This window comes from Scyliorhinus torazame, chromosome 15 (assembly GCF_047496885.1).
Source record: "Scyliorhinus torazame isolate Kashiwa2021f chromosome 15, sScyTor2.1, whole genome shotgun sequence".
NCBI lineage: Eukaryota > Metazoa > Chordata > Chondrichthyes > Carcharhiniformes > Scyliorhinidae > Scyliorhinus > Scyliorhinus torazame.
Window position 1 is genome coordinate 117,069,601 of NC_092721.1, and position 16,364 is coordinate 117,085,964.

Consider the following 16,364-nt stretch of genomic DNA (forward strand, 5'->3'; position numbering starts at 1 on the left):
TCCCGCACTTTGGCAGCAGCAGAGCGGAATTATGCTCAGAAACATAAAGGGTTGGCACTGGTGTTCGGCGTAAAATGGATCCATCGGTATGTCTATGGACATGTGTCCACAGCGTACAGACCATGAACCCCTATTGGGATTGTTCAAAGGGGATGAGGCAATTCTCCCAGTTGCATCCACCTGCATTCAACGTTGGACTCTCCGCTTGCCAGCATACGAGTATGTTTTGGAAAATCACCCAGGGGCGAAAATCCCCCACATGACGCTCTCAGCCATCTCCCGCTACCCACCAGTACGCCAATGCCGACAGCATCGGACAAAGTAGTCATGACTTTACGTTTTATAGACTCTTTACCTGTGACTGCGGCCGAAGTAAAGGCACGGACATAGACAGACCTGCTGCTGGCCAGGGCCCGCCACATGGTCCCATATGGCAGTGTTTTCAAAATTTGTTGCCCGGGACGCATTTTTACCAACTGGCCATCATTCGCAACCCACGCCGGCCGACCTGCGCGACCCACCATTTTCGCTTACCTTTAATGTGACAGGGGAGCCTGCTTGGTCCTCACGATCTCACTTGTTTTGTTATTCAATGTTAGTGCCTTCAGCTGATGATTTAAGATCTCACTCCAAACTCGCCATGCTTAGACTTTTGATGTTTTGAGTGTTCTAAACTTCCATTTGCCAGTACTTCCCTGCTTATTACATACATGAACTTTGAATCCTGATTTGCCAGAATTAATAGCCCATAACAAGTTATCATCTTTATGCTGCTTTGTTCCCGATTTCAGCTTCTTCTTCCTGGGTTGTTCACAAGAGACTCAGGAGTTCACACCAGCACTGCTGGCAGCTGCAAAATGGAGGAATTTCTCTTGTGTCCAGAACACGTGACATCAGCGGGACCTGCTCTCTGCCATGCCCCAGGCATGAAGACTCCAGCAATTTTTTTTTAAAATCTGCTCTTGGGTCAGTGCGCTGACATCAGGAGGTGGTATTTGGTCCTGCTAGGCTCTGGGCCTGCGCACTGCTCAGGGGGCAAGCATGCACGGAACGGCTGGCATTCTGAAAGTCTGTCGCGGCCGGCATTTTTAAAAGCTGGTCGTGCCATTGAGCACTTATTCCAGCGATCGGTAACATTGACACATGATCTCACGAAAGGGAACGCAGCAGTGTATCGCCCTGCGACAACACCCCCCCCCCCCCCCCCCGGGCCCAACACCTGCCTGCGAGTGCCCACCCTGGGTTTGAAAATGACTGCTGTACGAGCCCCAGCACAGTGCCCTCCCTGAGGATATTTACCATAACAGTGGTGGAACTCAGCGTAGTGGACAGCATCCTGCTGTGGGGTTCATGGGTTGTCATCCCCGAATGCGGTCAGGCAGCAATTCAGCAAGACCTCCATAGCGGACCGGGCGACTCCAAATTGAAAATGCTGGCTCGAAGCTATGTGTGATCGCCGGCATAGACGCGGATATCGAGAAGTTGGCAAAACAGCATACATGGTGCCAGGGGTACCAAAGGCTTCCCCCAGCAGCTCCACTTCACCGGTAGGAATGGCCGGGCTGGCCATGGTCCCTTCTCCATGTAGATTTTGCGGGGCCTTTTCAGGACGATGTACCTGATTATAATAGACGTGCATTCCAAATGGATGGACGTGCACCGGATGACGACGACTACATCATATGCCACCACTGAGCATCTCAGTGTTGATTCCCGGAGGTACTTGTATCAGACAATGGCACCATTTTTACATGCTCGGAGTTCGCGGATTTTCTGAAGCAAAATGGGGTCCATCATGTCCATACCGCTCATTATCACATGTCCTCAAATGGATATGCGGAACGTGCTGTACAGGTATTCACTCTCGGGATGCGAAAACAGACTTTGGATTCCTCAGAAACCGGCTCGCCCATTTCCTGTTCTATTATACAACTACACCGCACTCTACCACCGGGGTGACGGCCGTGGAACATTTGATGGGATGTTGGTTGCGCGCACGATTGAGCCTCATTTTGCCATACATCGGGGATAGGATCCGCAACCAATAGGAACAGGTCAGAGCGAAGCAAGCCAGGCCCATTAGAGAATCTGTTGCAGGCGACACCGTTTACATCCGGAAATTTGCAGATGAGGCATTATGGATTCCGGGAGCGATAATAAAACAATTCGGGCTGATCTCGTATATGTTGTGGGTACAAGGTAAAGACTCCAATTGAAAATCTGAGTAACTACCCAGATGTTCGACCAGGAAGCGAAGCTCCCTGGTCCATTATACCAGGGTTTTTCAAAGTGGGGACCGCGACCCTCGGGTGTGTCGTGGGCGGGTGTCAGAAGGGTCGCAGATCCTGCGGCCGGTAACAATTCTGTATTTCATCGGGAGTAGCCACTCCACTGGTAGAACAAGAGTTTAACAAGCCATTAACTGGATACGAAGAGCAGAGGTGAGGTGCCGCGGCTGCCAGCACTCCCGCTCATGTGCCCTTGCATCCAGCTACCCGACAAGTTTCTCTCAGCGACCAGCTGGAGCTGCCACATGAAAGCTGCGTTCAAAGTCTGTCCTCTTCCCAACAACACCATTCAACCCCCGCCGCCGCACCCCCCCCCCCCCCCTCCCCCTGCTAATTAGCATAGCAACAACTCCTGGGTGTTAGCATCTTTGCTGGAAGCACAAAGGAATCTTTGATTGAGCGTCAGGTAGGAAGATTTTTAATTTCCTTGTCCTTACAGAATATCAAATTCACTGGGCAGTCAGTGGATCCATTTGATTTTTCACTCGATCGCCGGTCACGGGTTTGCCTGACAGTGAGCAAATTATTCAGTCATTGGCAGTTTATTAAAAAAAACATGCTTCACTTGCAACAGATTGGAATGAAATAACATTTTCACAGCACGTTTCTAATCTATATAATTGGAAAGTCTTCGGAAAAGCAATTCTGCCAGGCAATATAGACTGGTCACGCTGTGAGGGGACGGCGCAAACTCTGTGCACGAGGTCCCTGCGTATTGATGAATATGATGCAGCTGGTGGTTTGTACTGGACTGAATGTTTTCTACAAGCAGGGGTGTGGAGCTGATGTTGAGTTGCTTTGTGAAAATTGGAATATTTCAAAACCCAGACTGGTCTGGGGTAAGAAATATCAGTGACGCTCACTGGTGGCCTGATTTTGAAAAAGTGAATGTTCTCATGCTCCAGTTTGAGTCCCAGGGAGTGCGGTGCAGTAACGGGGTCCTAACGGGCATGAGGGTCGATAGGATCGGCCGAGGTTCTTGCCGCGGAAGGATCGGCCAACGTTCTTGCCGGGGAATCGGAGGCGTCGGGCAAGGCGGCCAAATCCTCAATGGAGAAAATACCCAGCAAGGAGCTGCGACTGCTCCTGCACTACGTGGGAATCGTTGTCTGTTACTTTTATTCCTGGATTTCGCAACAGACGATATAAGTGCTTGGCGCCCAAGACAGAGAGCACGCAGAGAAAATAGGCCATTCGTTGATCATGCACAGAATGTCCTTCCACCAAGGATTAAAGATTCATTAAGGTGGAATACCTCCTGCGTCTCTTATGTGTGGCCCTGAACAATGCATTTTCATAGATAGGAGGACATCAATCTCAGCTGCACATGCTTCATCCTGTCCTCACTCAATTCTGGCATAAATTAAATGCACCAAGAGCTATAGCATTGTGGTTGCGAAAAGAAAACTAGATGATTTCTCTTCCCTTCCTTGCCGAGGGCAAGAAAACCTTAGTGTCCTAAACATTGCCTTGACTCAGGATAGACTGGGAAAGCGAATGTGGAGATCAGCCAGCGTGGGTCCCAAAGATCGGTCAGTTGACAAATGTGGGTCCCGGGAAAAAACACTCCAAGCCCGGAACGGTGGACACTGGATAGACAACCCCAGGCGTAGAGGGCAAAGGATTTCCCCATCCCATCAAAGTGGATGACGCATTGGACATTGGAGGGGGGGGTGATGTGGTATTATAACCCTACAGGAGGTCCAGGGATCTGCACAGAGTCCCTGTGGTGTCACCCGAGTATGATTTACCCAGATGGTGGGGGTGAGGGGCTACCCCCCTTTTCCTAGGACTGCTGGGACATAAATACCCCGGCCTGGGCGTGAGCCAGGTGCGGTAGACCCTTCCAGGAGTAGGAGGTGTAAATAGTAAGGAGAATAAATCAAAACTTTTCTACAGTCATTGCTTCAGAGTGGTCGCTTGCGTGAGACTTTACAGTTACTGATCTCTTCATAAAATTCATTATTCAGACATGACTTGCCCTTAACAAAGACATGTTGGGTTTTGCTGATTCTCTCACAGGTGACAGATTTGAGTCACCTTCCCATAACTAATGATGAACTCACAGGCCTGTAGATACTTAGTTTCTCTCTCCCCCCCCCCCAACCGTCTTAAATAACAAAGTGACATGAACAAATTTCAAATTTAATGTCGTAATTTCCTAATCAAGAGAACTTTAAAAGGTTATGACTCACGTTTTGACAATTTTCTCAGCCACTTCTTTTCAATACAGAATGGATTTCAGAAACAAGGCCAAATACACAGTAACTTCTGAATGCTTAACATAAATGTGTTGCAAATACAAATGTTCACAATATCATGAACCAGTTCTTTTTTGCTCAAAAGGAACAATGTTGCTAACTACTTCAAGGAATTCATCCAATCTGATTCTTTTTTTGTGAGACACAATCTGATCTTTATGCAAACAGAACAAAACAATTCAAACCTTCTCAATAATAACTAAAGCTCTACTGATTTTTAATTGATAGGATGCTTTGACAGTGTCAAGTGACAGCTGATGTACAATTGCTCATGACAACATAAAAACTATTCATTTCCCGTGGTACTAAGCTGCTCAATTACCCACATTATTTTGGTAACAAGATTGCACCATTTACGACAAAGAGGCACTTTTTGTGTTTTGCTAAAGGACCAAGCTGCAATTTAAAACAAGATTTGTCATTTATACTTTACTGTTTCCACAAATGATTACGGTGGGATGTGTGGGTGGGCCAAAACTTACCAATGTGGTTCATGGTGACTGTTGCATTCCCAGTCCCAAGAAAATTGTAAATCACAACTGCAGATGCCATTTTTTTTGCAGCATTTAAAATCTTCTCCTTGAAAGTACAATTCCCTCTAGCGACGAGAGCTATCCATGGTTCTCCTGATCTGGATATGAAGTATTCCGTGTTGGGGTCACATCCCAATTGGTCCCGGTTGGCCCTGGGGATTCCAATCACTCCCTGCACACTATCTTTAGGAGAACTGTCACCATACCTAGAAAACAAGTACAAAGACTGTAGCAAACTCATGGCTGATCCAATTTCATAATAATATAATAATCGTTATCGTCACAAGTAGGCTTACATTAGCACTGCAATGAGGTTACTGTGAAAATCCCCTAGTCGCCACATTCTGGTGCCTGTTCGGGTACACAGAAGGAGAATTCAGAATGTGCAATTTAACTAACAGCACTTCTTTCGGGACTTGTGGGAGGAAACCGGAGCACCCGGAGGAAACCCACGCAGACACAGGGAGAACGTGCAGACTCCACACAGACAGTGACCCAATCTGGGAATTGAACCTGGGACCATGGTACTGTGAAGCAACAGAGCTAACCACTGTGCTACCGTGCCACCCATTTCTCCCAGATAAAAATTAATCAGTTTCTCTCACTTCTCATCACCAATCTTCCCCATTCTTGATCCCCATTGTCCTCCACCCATTCCCTCCCCTTTCTTTCACACCCATCAACCTAGTCCCTACACATCTAATAATTATGCCACATCCTGCATAAACCTCCTTCCCTTCATCTCACACCTTTTCCCTTCTCTGTCCTCTCTCCCCATCACTCTATTTGTTTCTCCACAGACTTTACTCCCCTCCCTCAGTCTGCATCCACTTCCATCCCTTTCCCCCATCCACAGCTTACCGCCCCCCCGCCCCCCCCCCCCCGACCATCTTTCCCCCATCCACATCTTACTGCCCCCGACCTAATGCATTAGCACTACTTTCATGCTGCCCTGGACCTCCCCATTTCCCGATGGCATTCCCTTCCCCTGGCTTCCACACTTGTTCTGCTACTGTCCTTCCACCCTGCTCCTCCCTGGTACCCTTCCACCTCTCCCTTTGCTCAAACCTCTGTCCTTCTCGCACCCTTACTTCTTTCCCCAACTTACACTCCTCCCCACCTGCCCCCTTTAACCACCTCTCTCAACCCACCACACATTATCCCCCAAAGCCCACCCCAAACCAAACTTCCACACCGATCCCACACTCTTCTCACCGCAATAGTGATTCCTCCACCCTCTCTACAGCACACCCTTCTCTCCCCCCACCCAACCCTTTTATATACGCCTCCACCCCACCCTTCTAACCCCTCCCTACCTTCTCGCTGCCCCCTAAACACCATCCCCCCTCCCACCACCCATCCTCCTCCCCCAGCCCTTTCCTTCCTGCCCCTATCACTCCCGACCCCTGGCCCGCTCACCCTTCACACTCCCCCTCACCGTTCCCCCTACCACACCGTTGCACAAATATAAAGTCAAGATTATGATGAGGTAACTATTACAGAGACATGGCTGCAGGATGGTTGGGACTAGGAACTAAATAAACCTGGTTATAAAGTTTATAGGAGGAAAAGAGAATATGGCAGAAGGGGTGGAATAGCCTTAGAAATACTATCACCTCAATGGTAAGAGAGGATATAATGAGGGGAAAGCATCCAGTGGAGACCATATGGTTGGAACTGAGGAACAAAGAATGATCTAAAACTGTAATGGGTGTTGAGTATCGACCCTCAAGTAGTAGTTCTGAGGTGTTAGATTGCATCAATGCAGAAGTTGGGCAAGTGTGCAGCAAAGTCGGAAAAGCAGTAATGAGGCATTTCAACTTACACTAGATTGGGAGAAGCAGACAAGCACCTCTCAGAAATGTAGTGAGTTGACTACCGGTCGCCATGGAGTGAGCAGTCGCACATTTGGTAGCTCTCATTCAAAGTGGAATGTCCTGGTCCTTTCCCGATCTGAGGGATGAAAATTTTGGATGGAAAGAGGTGTAGGAGTGCCAGGAGAAGGTGCAACTCCTCTGGTGTGGCTGGTGGATGGATCCGTGAACTAGGAGTGGATCGGGAAGAAGGGAGCTGTTGGAGCAGGAGAGTCTTCGAGGTGCGCAACAGGTTAAGATGGCGGAGGACAAAGGGTCTGTTCTGCCTGCCCAGTGGTCAACGGAGCAGCTGGTGGACCTTTCAAATGAGTAGTTCAGCCAGCAGAGGAGGGAGGCCCTGGAGCACCTGCCCAAATTGGTAGAGCCGCCCAAAGCACGGATTGAGCAAGTGGAGCAGAGGCTGGAGTCCCAGGGCCGGACGATCCAGAAACTGGAAGAAGCGGTGGGGAAGCACGAGAAGCAGCTCGCCTCTCTCGTGGCCGAGGTGGGGTAATGCGGGTAAGACCCAAAAGAAGCTGAAGGAGAAGGTGGAGGACCTTGAAAACTGCTCCAGAAGGCAAAATTTGAGGATTGTGGGGATGCCCGAAGGCATCGAAGGAGTAGAGACCATCACATATGTGGCCAAATTGTTGGAGAAGCTGATGGGGGAGAGGCCCCTGGAGGTCGAACGAGTGCACAGAGCATTAATGAGGAAGCTTCAGGTGGGCAAGCCATAAAGGACAATGGTGGTGCGGTTGCCCCGCTTCTTAGACAAAGAAAGATTCTTTGGTGGGCGAGGCAGATGAGGAGATGCACCTGGGAAGGGAACGAGCTGTGAGTGTACCAGGACCTGGCTGTAGAGCTGACGAAGAGGAGGGCCAGGTTTAATCAGGTCAAGACTGTCCTTATCAAGAAGGGGCTGAAGTTTGGAGTGCTGTGCCCAGCCCGCCGTTGGGTGACTTTCCAAGATCGAGAATGTTACGTTGGTACGCCAGGGGAGGTGATGGAGTTTTTGAGGGACAATGGACTGGCAGGAGAAGGACACTGAACTTTTGAGGAGGTACGAGGAGATTTTTGTTTTGTTGTTCTTGGAAAACTGTTTTCCCTTTGAAACGTTTTGATGTGCTTGGTGGCAGGGTGCTTGGAGAGCATCGAGGGTGAGTGCTCCTTTTTTCTGTTTCTTTGTTTCTTGTGGAAGTGTGGATGGGGGATGAAATCAGGGGGTAGGAGGTTTAGAGGCCTTGGGTGGGGGCTGCTATGCTCGCTGGGTGGGCTAGTTAATGGGAGCACAGTGGGGATGGTCGGGAGGAAGGTGCAAGGGAGGGGCTGGGGATGTTGTTTTTTTGGGGGAAGGGGTGGGTACATGCAGACAAAGGTGTGGTTGTTGTGGTACAGTTTGAAAAGGAGTGATGGTGATGGACATCTGAGGGTGGGCCTGGAGGGTCACGTGAAACGAACCGGGGGCAGTCCCAAAAAGGGATATGGTTGATCGGCAGGGGAGGGGGGTGGGGAGCCGCCCAACCAGCTGGTCACGTGGAACGTGAGGGGGCTGAATGGGCCGGTCAAACGGTCAAGTGTGTTCATGAACCTGGGGAGTCTGAAGGGGGATGTGGCTTTTCTACACGAGACGCATTTAAAGATTAGGGATCAGACAAGATTGAGGAAAGGATGGGTAGGGCAGGTGTTCCAATGGGACTGGACATGAAGACGAGGAGGGTGGTGGTGTTGGTGATTTAAGCAGGTGGTGTTCGAGGTGGGGAACATTGTGGCAGATCCAGGGGGTATGGGGGGGGGGGGGGGGGGTCGTGATGGTTAGTAGGAAGCTGGAGGGGATGCCGGTGGCCCTGATAAATGTTTATGCCTCTAATTGGAATGATGTGGATTTTATGAGGCGGGCGCTGGGGTAGATCCCTGACCTGGACACGCACTGGTTTATCATGGCGGTCGGCGGCGGCCAGGGAGCTGAAGTAGTTCATGGAGCATAGGGTGGGGATGGACCCATGGAGGTTTGAAAGGCTGAGGGCAAAGGAATTTTCGTTATTCTCCCATGTGCAGAGGGTGTACTCCCCGATTGCCTTTTTTTTTTGTGGACAAGGCGTTGCTGGTGGGAGTGATATGGTGGAGGTCATGGCCTCCACGCTGTGGGAGGCACTCAAGGCAGTGGTTTGGGAGGGTGGGGATGTTCATTTTGATTTGGGCACATAAGGAAAAGGCGGAACAGGCAGAGATGGCAAAGCTGGTGGAAAATATTCTGAGGGTGGACAGGAGGTATTCGCACGCCCCGGAGGCAAAGTTGTTGAGGGAGAGGCAAAAGCTCCAGACGGAGTTTGGATTGGCATCCACAGAGAAGGTGGTAGGACAGTTGCAGAGGTCCAGGGGGGTAATATACAAATATGGGGAGAAGGAGAGCAGGATGTTGGCCCACCAGCTGAGGAAGCAGGAGTCAGCGAGGGAGATTGGTAGAGGGAAGGACAGGACGGGAAGGGTGGTGTTGGACCCGGTGGAAGTGAATGGATTGCTTGAGGATTTTTATATGTGGTTGTATGTGTCGGAGCCTCCAGCTGAGAAGGGAGGGAATGCGGCAGTGCCTGGATGGATTGGAGTTTCCCAGGCTGGACGAGGAGCAGGTGCAGGGATTGAGGGCCCCTATTGGTTTGAGGGAAGTGATGGGAGAGTATGGGGCGATGCAGGCAGGGGAGGTCCCGGGCCCGGATGGGCTCCCGGTGGAGTTTTATAATATGTTTGGGGGGGACCTGGGGGCGCTGCTGGCGAGGGCATACAACGAGGCTAGGGAGAGGAGGGGGAACTCCCTCCTCCACTGTTGCAGGCATCCATCTCCCTGATTTTGAAAAAGGATAAGGATCCAGAGCAGTGTGGTCACAAAGTCTGATATTGTTTATTGAATGTGGACGCTAAGTTGTTGGTGAAGGTGTTGGCTTCGCGAATTGAGGACTGTGTTCCGGGGGTGATAGGTGAGGACCAAACGGGATTTGTGAAAGGGACACAGTTGTTGGCAAATGTGAGGAGGCTGCTTAATGCGATTATGATGCTCTGGAGGGGCAAGAAGTGGAGGTGGCAGTGGCAATGGACGTGGAGAAGGCTTTTGACCGAGTGGAGTGGGAGTATCTATGGGAGGTGCAGGGGTGGTTCGGGCAGGCGTTTATGGACTGGGTCTGATTGCTGTATAGAGTGCCAGTCGCAAGTGCACGGATGAACCGGATGAGTTTGGGACATTACGAACTGCAGGGGTGCCCGCATTTCCCATTGTTTATTGCCTTGGCTATAGAACAATTGGCAATGGCGCTTATAACGTCGAGGGACTGGAGCGGGATTCTGCGGGGGGGGGGGGGGGGGCACAGCGTTTCTCTGTACACGGACGGTTTGTTATATATTTCGGATCCATTGGGGGGCATTGGGGCATTATGGGAATTTTGGAGGAATCTGGCAGGTTCTCCTGGTATAAATTGAACATGGGAAAGACCGAGGTGTTCCCGATTGAGACCGGAGGGCAGGAGAGGAGGTTCAGGGAGCTGCTGTTCAAGGTGGTGGTGGTTAGATACTTGGGCATTCAGGTGACGTGGGGTTGGGCACAGCTACACAAGTTAAGTTTGACTTGGCTGCAGGGGGAATTTAAGAGGTGGGATGTGCTGCCACTGTCCTTGGCCGGACGGGTGCAGACAGTGAAGGTGCTGCCAAGGTTCCTGTTCATATTTCAGAACCTTCCGAACTTTGTCCCGAAGTCATTCTTTAAGAAGAAGAAAGCACTGATCTCGGGGTTTGTATGGGCGGGGAAGACCCCACGGATCAAAAGGACTTTTTTGGTGCGGGGGCAAGGAGGGCGGGGTGGGGGGGAGAAAATGGGGTTGGTGTTGCCGAATATAATGAATTAATACTGGGCGGCAAACATCACTATGGTCAGGAAATGGGTAGTGGGGGAGGGGGTGGATGGAGGCGGCCTCTTGTAGGGGAACGAGCTTGCGGACATTGCTAACGGCGACTCTACCGTTCTTGCCAGCCAGGTTCTCCGTGAGCCCAGTGGGAGGAGGCTCTGCGGAGGGTGAATGAGTCCTCGTCGTGTGCGAGGCTCAGTCTTATTCAGTTTAAAGTAGTTCACAGGACCCATATGACGGTGGCAACGATGAGTAGGTTCTTTCAGGGGGTAGAGGACAGGTGAAGGTGGTACGCGGGGAGGCCCGCAAATCATGTCCACATTCTTTGGGCATGTCCGAAGCTGAAGGGGCTCTGGCCGAGGTTTCCAGATGTAATGTCCAAGGTAAAGGTGGCCGCGAGGTCAGAGGTAGCGATATTTGGGTTGTCGGAAGACCTGGGAGTCCATGGGGTGAGAGAGGCCGATGTTCTGGCCTTTGCCTGCCTGATAGTCCGGAGACAAATTTTGCTTGGGTGGAGGGATGCGTTCGCCGAAAACGGGGGTGTAGGTGAGTGACCTGGCAGAACTCCTGAAGCTGGAGAAGGTCAAGTTCAGCCTGAGGGGGTCGGTTGATGGGTTCTCTCAGAGGTGGAAGCCGTTCATTGACTTCTTTAAGGAGGATTGAGTTGTCAGCAGAGTGGCAGGACAGGAGGAGGGGGTAAGGTGGTGGTGGTGTGGTGGGGGGGGGGGGGGGGTATTTATTACATTGTATAATTTTGCTTCTGCTTTCATTTGTATTGTTTGTTTATGCAAACGTCTGAATAAAATATATATTTTTTTAAAGAAAGGTAATGAATTTCTGGTCTGTGACCGGAATAGATTCCTGCAGCAATATGTTCTAGATGCAACAAGGGGACAGGCAATATTAGGTTTAGTTATGAGTAATGAGCCAAATTTAATTAGTAGCCTAACTGTGCACAAACATTTATCAAATAGTGATCACATGATTGAATTCAGTGCAGCATTTGCAAGTGGTAAGCACAATTCAGAGACTAGAATTTTAAACTTGGGTAAAGTCGACTTTAACAGGATGAGACAGAGACTGTCCACAGTCAACAGGGGAAATCTGTTCATGGGTCAAACGACTGAAGATCAGTGGATAATATTTAAAGAAACATTTAACTAGATACAGGGCAAGTATATACCCCTGAGAGGAAGAGGATCCACTTCACAAAAATAACAGCCATGGCCAACGAAAGGTTAGGGACAATAAAAAACTAAAAGGGCTTACGAAAATTCAAAAACATAGCACAGATCTGGACGAATGGGATAGATAACAACACAGCTTATAAGAGCTAACAAAAGGAATTATGAAAGTAAACTTGCAAGGGATATCAAAATCAATAAGAAATATTACAGTTATATAAAGGGAAGGTAGCGGGTAAGAGCAATGTAAGCTGACTAAAAGCTGAAAATGGAGATATGGGCCCGAATGGGAACAGAGCCACTTAGCGAGCACATTTAGTCATGGAACGCCAAGAAGCACCACGCTACTGAACGTCCATTTGGGGCGATACAGGAGCCTCAGAGGGGAAGGCACCGACGAGGTCGCACTTAGTCCCATTTACTGCACTGAGGAGCTTCGCTCGCCGGAACTCCTGAGTACAGAAGGAGATTGGATTTTTTAATGGAATCCTGATCTGTCTCTCGCCCCCCACCCCCGCATGACCACCACAATCTCCAACTCACCTAGAAGGGGGTCTTCAGCCCCCTCCCCGCCCCCCTCAACCTCCACACCTGTGCACGATACCCCCAGCCTCCCGGAGCCACAGTGTGGGAAAAATGCTTGGCACCTTGGCAGTGCGTCTGCCAGCTGGCAGTACCACCTGGGCACCTTGGTATTGCCAGGCTGGCACCCAGGTGACATTGCCAGACTGCCACTGTGAGGATGACCAGATTGCAACAGGAGTGCCAGAATGCCATCCTGCCCAGAGGGAAAGCACCCGTGAGAGAGCCCCACGAGTGCTGTTCCGTCTGGTTCTTGTTTGTGGAGACCAGCACTGAACGGCGCTCGCCCGATATCTCCAAGGCAAGGGTTAGATCACATCGATTTGGGTAGATCCTTAAAATGCCCCTTCCCCACTCTCCCTGACCTCCACTCCCTTCCCCCTCACCCTACACCCCCTTCCATCCTCTACTCCATTCCCCCGCTCCCCTCCCGATTCTCCCACCTCTTCCACATTCCTCCCCTCCACCCCCCCCCCCATTCGCCACTATTCCCTCCACATTACACCCCCCCCCCCCCCCCCCATACCCCCACACCCCCACCCCCTCCCTTACCTGCCGCTCTCGCTGTTTGCCGAAACGGTCATGTTGGTGTCGGGATCCAGGTAGGCGGTGCTGATGAAGGCCGTGTACCACTCGGCGGTTCGGCACGACACCGTCACCAGGAGCAGCAGGAACGGGAAATACAGGCCCGGGGCCCAGAACCGCATCGTCTCTCCGATCCCCGGTTTCAGTCTTTAGCAAAGGAGCTTCACTTCTCAGGCAAGAGATCGCGGCTCCGGCCTGAGCGACTCCGTACACAGCGGCCCCTCAATGTAAACACTAACCCCGAGATGTACACACTGACCCCTGTCTGTACACACTAACCCCTCAGTATAAACAAACCCCTGACTGTACACACTAACCCCTGACTGTACACACTGACCCCTCACTGTACACACTAACCCTTGACCACACACTGACTGCACACACTGACCCCTGGCTGTACACACTGACTAAACACCGGCTCCTCAGTGTACACACCGGCCCCGGACTGTACACACGGGCACTTCAGTATAACACCGACTACACACACACACCTACCCTTGCCTGTACACACCAGCCCCTCAGTATACACACTGGCTGTACACATCGGCCCCTGTCGCAACAGTTCCTGCAATGTTCACACCGGCCTCTGGCTGCACGTATACGCTCCTGTCTGACATGCGCTCACTCACCAGTGTCTGTTTGTATATGTACCCTGAATCTGTATAAATCACCAATTTTATATATAATCTAGTCTGTCTCCCTTGCTGTTTTTCGTCGGTGTCTGTCAAATCCCGACACTGTACGCTCTTGCCTTAAACCTCACTGCCTTTCTAACTCCCAGATTCTGCCTGCTGAGTGTACCAGCTTCTTTTTTCTCAGCTATTGCTGTTCCACCCTTGCCCTCACGGTTGACTGCGTATCTCGACCTGTCTCAATCTGTCTTAACTGTGGACGCCCTCGCCTCCAACTCCGCCTGTCTATTCCACTCCGACTCGAGGTTTCAACCGTTTCCTGTTGCCTCTCTCTTCCAGGTTTCAGTCTGCTGCTGCTGACTCTCCCTTTTACATTCCCATGCAGTTCTGACCTGACTTTAATAGGGTTGACGTCAGTAACAGACGGGGAACTGTGACGCTCAATGGGAGTTGCTGCAAGTTGCCAATGACTCTGTGCTCCCAGCATCTGGCTGCTCCATGTTACAAGCATCCACGGTCCTCAAAAATGACCCATGGGGGAAATGTTCAAAATGTTACGCTTCTTTTCCAATTAAAGGGATACTGGCATGAAAAATAATTTCGCCAACATTTTCCGCGGAGGAGAGAAGTCGGAAGAACTATATATAACCTTTGTTACAATCGGGCCACGCTACATTGTGATTTGATTGCCCTATGTTGCGCATTATTTGTAACAAACGCTCCTCCTCGCCAAAAATACCCAATATATTTTTCACACAGTATGTTTCTTTATTCATTGGGAATAATTATGTGCAAATTAACTGATGCTGCATACATGACTGGTAGGAGATGATTTACCCACTCTCTTTTGGGGAATCACTGCAGCTTCATTCGCTAGTTCCTATCACCAGCTGAACTGATATTGAGACTCACTAGGAGAGGGAATTATGGTTGTCGGAGAACTTGAATCACTCTGCTCCATGCCGGAGGCGAGCCATTAAATGGGATATAGAGAAGCAAATTTTACTCAGAAAGAGATTCCCTTCAGCGAGAGATACAGATTGCTACAAGTATATAACAAACAACAAAAAATGCGGGAAATACTCAACAGGTGCAACTGTGGAAAGGGAGTGAACGTTTCATCAATCTGAAATATTAATTGCTTCTCCACAAATGTTATCCTACCTACTGAGTGTTCCCAGCATTTTCTGTTTTTATTTCAAATTTCCAGCATCCACAGTATTTTGATTTTATATAATGAACAACATGGGTCAGTGAAGTTTACAAAGTAGTCCACTGTGGGGATAGATAATATATAATTGGACAATGGTGACTGCATGGCACAGCAGTTTAGAGTAAATTTCACTATTAATATCCTCTTTAAAAGAAATAATAGTGAACCTAATTTTATTCAATTATGTCCCTAATTAGGTTGTTGAATACTTTGTGTAAACAGTTCATACTTGTGACACCACTGGAGTTATTGTAGCAGTTGAGTGTAACAGTGTCAGAGACCTGAGTTCACAACAGGATGGAAAGGCAAGAAAATCATAAGTACCATGCAAAAACATGATTGTTAGCAAAGCTGAGCCCAACAGCCTTCTACCCATTTCCTCAGTAAGGTCAACAGCACTCACCACTTAAGCAAGAACATTACATGCTGTTCCATGTAGATGTGGGACAATTTGTCTTGCAGCGAATGTGACTTGTGTGATGGGAGGGCGATGGGAAAAGGAACAAAAGCACCATTCTTGCTTAGCCTGTATTTATCTTCCTTGCTCCGTACCATGTTCTAAATGAAAGTTACCCTTTGGCTATTCAGCAAGGTTTTCATGAATACTACAATTCATTATTAATCTCTTCCTTAGTTTAAACCCTTTAAATTAGGCCCATTTAAAGTGGTAAAATTGAGTATTGGTTTGCTCCAATCACAACATGAATAAAGTTGATGTCATCCTGAGATGCCTCTGCTTCAACTCCCGGTATGTTAGGGTTCTGTCATTGCCATGCCAAGATCAGTTATGAAATGTACTAGGTTACAAATCAGTTAGGCATTACATTTATTAAATCAGATTCTGGATGGCTGAGATATTCCAGTTTATGGGGTCAGTTAAAATAACCCGATTGATATAACATTGCTTGGTAATATTGATCTTGAGTTTTGCTAAAAAAAACAGCCATGTCTTTTCCCCTTACACTTATGAGAAGAGACATAAGAATGACAAATTTCAAAGGGGGCAACAATTTACACTGTGTAAGGACACACGAATAAGGAGCAGAAGTAGGCCATTCGGCCCCTTGAGCCTGCTCCGCTATTCTATTTATGTTTCAAGTTCTACTTTCCCATCTACCTTGATAACCTTTGATTCTCTTGCCTAACAAGAAACCATCTACCTCTACTTTAAAAATATTCAGTGACCCCGCCTCCACAGCCTTATGAAGCGCTGAGTTCCAAAGTCACACAACCCACTGGGAAACAAAAATCCTCATCTCTGTCCTATAAGAATGACCACTAATTTTAAAATAGCGCATCCCCCAATTCTGGACTCACCGACAAGAGGAAACATCATTTTCATA

At 49.2% G+C, this 16,364-nt stretch overlaps 1 protein-coding gene across 1 annotated transcript in view; it reads right to left on the reverse strand.

Annotated features, from left to right (window-relative positions):
• Window positions 1-14,216, reverse strand: part of LOC140391764 (E3 ubiquitin-protein ligase RNF149-like) — an 81,381-nt gene extending 67,165 nt beyond the window's left edge. Inside the window, exons 1-2 of the mRNA XM_072476612.1 lie at window positions 13,144-14,216; window positions 5,032-5,288 (exon numbers count right to left, since the gene is read on the reverse strand). Coding sequence (XP_072332713.1) covers window positions 5,032-5,288; window positions 13,144-13,298 — 412 coding nt within the window. The 5' untranslated portion in view covers window positions 13,299-14,216. The remainder of the gene's footprint in view (window positions 1-5,031; window positions 5,289-13,143) is intronic.
• Window positions 14,217-16,364: the final 2,148 nt, after the last annotated feature.